This window comes from Dipodomys ordii, unplaced genomic scaffold, assembly GCF_000151885.1.
Source record: "Dipodomys ordii isolate 6190 unplaced genomic scaffold, Dord_2.0 Scaffold141, whole genome shotgun sequence".
NCBI lineage: Eukaryota > Metazoa > Chordata > Mammalia > Rodentia > Heteromyidae > Dipodomys > Dipodomys ordii.
The window spans coordinates 2258943-2261456 of NW_012267357.1; the positions used below are offsets into that span (position 1 = coordinate 2258943).

Here is a 2514-nt window from a genome sequence, read left to right on the forward strand (position 1 = left end):
CATGCCTGAGGCCCTGGGTTCAATTCCTCAGCACCACATAAGCAAAAAGAAAAAAGCCGGACGTGGCGCTGTGGCTCAAGTGGTAGAGTGCTAGCCTTGGGCTGAAGAGCTGAGGGACAGCGCCCAGGCCCAGAGTTCAGGCCCCACGACCGGACCCCCCCAAAAAAAAATAAACATAGTTCCCCTCAACTTGTTTTATGGGTTTACCAAGATGGGACAGGGTCTGGGGCAGGGTAGAAGCAATGATGTCACAGAGGGGACTACCCTAGCTTGCCTCCTTAACTTGGCTAGGTTTAGTCTAGTTTTTACTCTCAGATGTCATTGGTGGTGTTCTCACCTGGTTTAATATGAGGGAGTCAGGAGGGATCTTAATATATGGTTCTTTCCCTTATTTGACACACCTTTATGCTTTGTTAATTAACAGGAGCTTGAAGAGATCCGCAAATGTGGAATGAAAAACTTCCGTAACATCCAGGTTGATGAAGCTAATTTATTGACTTGGCAAGGGCTTATTGTTCCTGTGAGTATTGAACACTTCCACTTCTTATCAGATTATTATTTCAGGTGGTGTGCTGCTGGTGCTACTAAGTAGCTTAAAGTCTGGGCAGCCCACAGATGCACAGAAGTGGGTTATAGCTCCAGAGTGACAGGATAGGGTGTAGCCTTGGGCTCTTGAGTAGAATCATGGCTTAGCATTGGTTTTCTATAATTCTAGGAGTCTTCAAATGTTCAGATCTGGGCATCAGATCTGGTATCAACACATAAGAAGTATGTATCCATGCTCTGCTTCTCTCTCATCTTTCCTAACTTCTGGATGCCCTGTTTATCAGGAGAATATCTCTTACTCTTGGGAGAGGATCAGCAGTCCCATCTAGAGCTTTTGCTTTCCCCGTTGATTTTGCATCTGTGTCTCTCACTTCTGGACACTTTTATTCTGGACTTAACCCTTGTTACCCTCCAACATGTGACTTCAGTTTATCTTAAATCCCTATTCCCAATTACCTACTTGTTCCCCTCACCCAGTCCCTTTTCTAGTGCTTGTACTTCCACTGTTTGCCTCTCACAGTCCCAGTTCCCTTTGCAGAGACTTCTGCCTTTGGACAGGCTTGGGTTTCTCCTAAATGAAGAGCTTCACTGCACTCAGCCTCAGTACTTACTCTCTTGATTTTGTGTCTCCTCTGTTCCCCATCCTTTGATTTCCCTCATCTTTCCAGAGATTTGCCCCGTACTTAACTGTTGTGCAGTGCTCATTTTTCCTATTCTCCTGAAAATGCTTCATCTTAATTATGCAAGTGCCTCTCAGTTACACACCTGATCCTTGCTTCCAGAACTTTGAGCTTTTGGTAATGTAGGCCTTGGGCCTGTAACCAATTTGCTGTTTGGTGGCCTACTGGTGCTTTTCCCTCTTAACTTGAGTTTTGTAAGTCTCATTTTTCCCTCCTTCATTTTGTCTCTGGAAACAAACATAACAGCATAATAGCCATCATATTGTATAAGGATTTTTACCCCTCTGTCTCCATTCTAACTTTATATCCCAGAGTTGTACTGTTGGTTCACCAGGTGGCTTCACTTGGATGTTGCATAGCCTTCTGTTTGAGTTCACTTGACCTTCTATTCCTTTTTTTTTTGTCAGTTGTGGGGCTTAAACTCTGGGCCTGGACACTGTTCCTCAGCTCTTCAGCTCAAGGCAAGCACTGTACCGCTTGAGCTACAGCGCCACTTCCGGTTTTCTAGTGGTTTATTGGAGATAGGAGTCTCAAGATCTTTCCTGCCCCGGCTGGCTTTGAACCGAGGTCCTCAGATCTCAGCCTCCTGAGTAGCTAGGATCACAGGCTTGAGCCACTGGCACCCGGCTCCTTCTCTTCCTTTCTTGTTATTCCACCTCTTCGTATCTTCTTTCACATTTCCTTACTTTGTCTGCCCGAGCCTCAGGCCTTCTCCCAGTGCCTGACACTATCCACTATCCTGCCATTGTTAACATAGAATGTTTCACAAGGGCAGGTTGATTCCTTTGCTGAGTTAGAGTACATGCTTGCTTACTGAACACACTACTACTACGATGACTACTACTACTACTTTCTTCTTTTTTTTTTTTTTTTGTCCGTCATGGGGCTTGAACTCTGGGCCTGGGCACTGTCCCTGAGCTCTTCAGCTCAAGTCTAGTGCTGTACCACTTGAGCCATAGCACCACTTCTGGCTTTTTTTTCCTGCTTATGTGGTGCTGAGGAATTGAACCCAGTACCTCATGCATGCAAGGCAAGAACTCTATCTCTGAGCCACCTTCCCAGCCCTATACTCAGATTTTTTAAAATGTGGGGGCTTCCTGTTTTGTTTTTTGTTTTATTTTTGTGCTGATTTGGGAGCTTGCACTCAGAGCCTGGATGTTGTTCCTAAGTTTTTTTTTTGTTTTTTTTTTTTGGGGGGGGTCCAGTCGTGGGGCCTGAACTCTGGGCCTGGGTGCTATCCCTCAGCTCTTCAGCTCAAGGCTAGTGCTCTACCACTTGAGCCATAGCA

General features: G+C 45.5%; 1 protein-coding gene across 1 annotated transcript in view; it reads left to right on the plus strand.

Annotated features, from left to right (window-relative positions):
- Window positions 1-2514, plus strand: part of Ube2l3 (ubiquitin-conjugating enzyme E2L 3) — a 61823-nt gene that overhangs the window by 21964 nt on the left and 37345 nt on the right. Inside the window, exon 2 of the mRNA XM_013031576.1 lies at window positions 425-520. Coding sequence (XP_012887030.1) covers window positions 425-520 — 96 coding nt within the window. The remainder of the gene's footprint in view (window positions 1-424; window positions 521-2514) is intronic.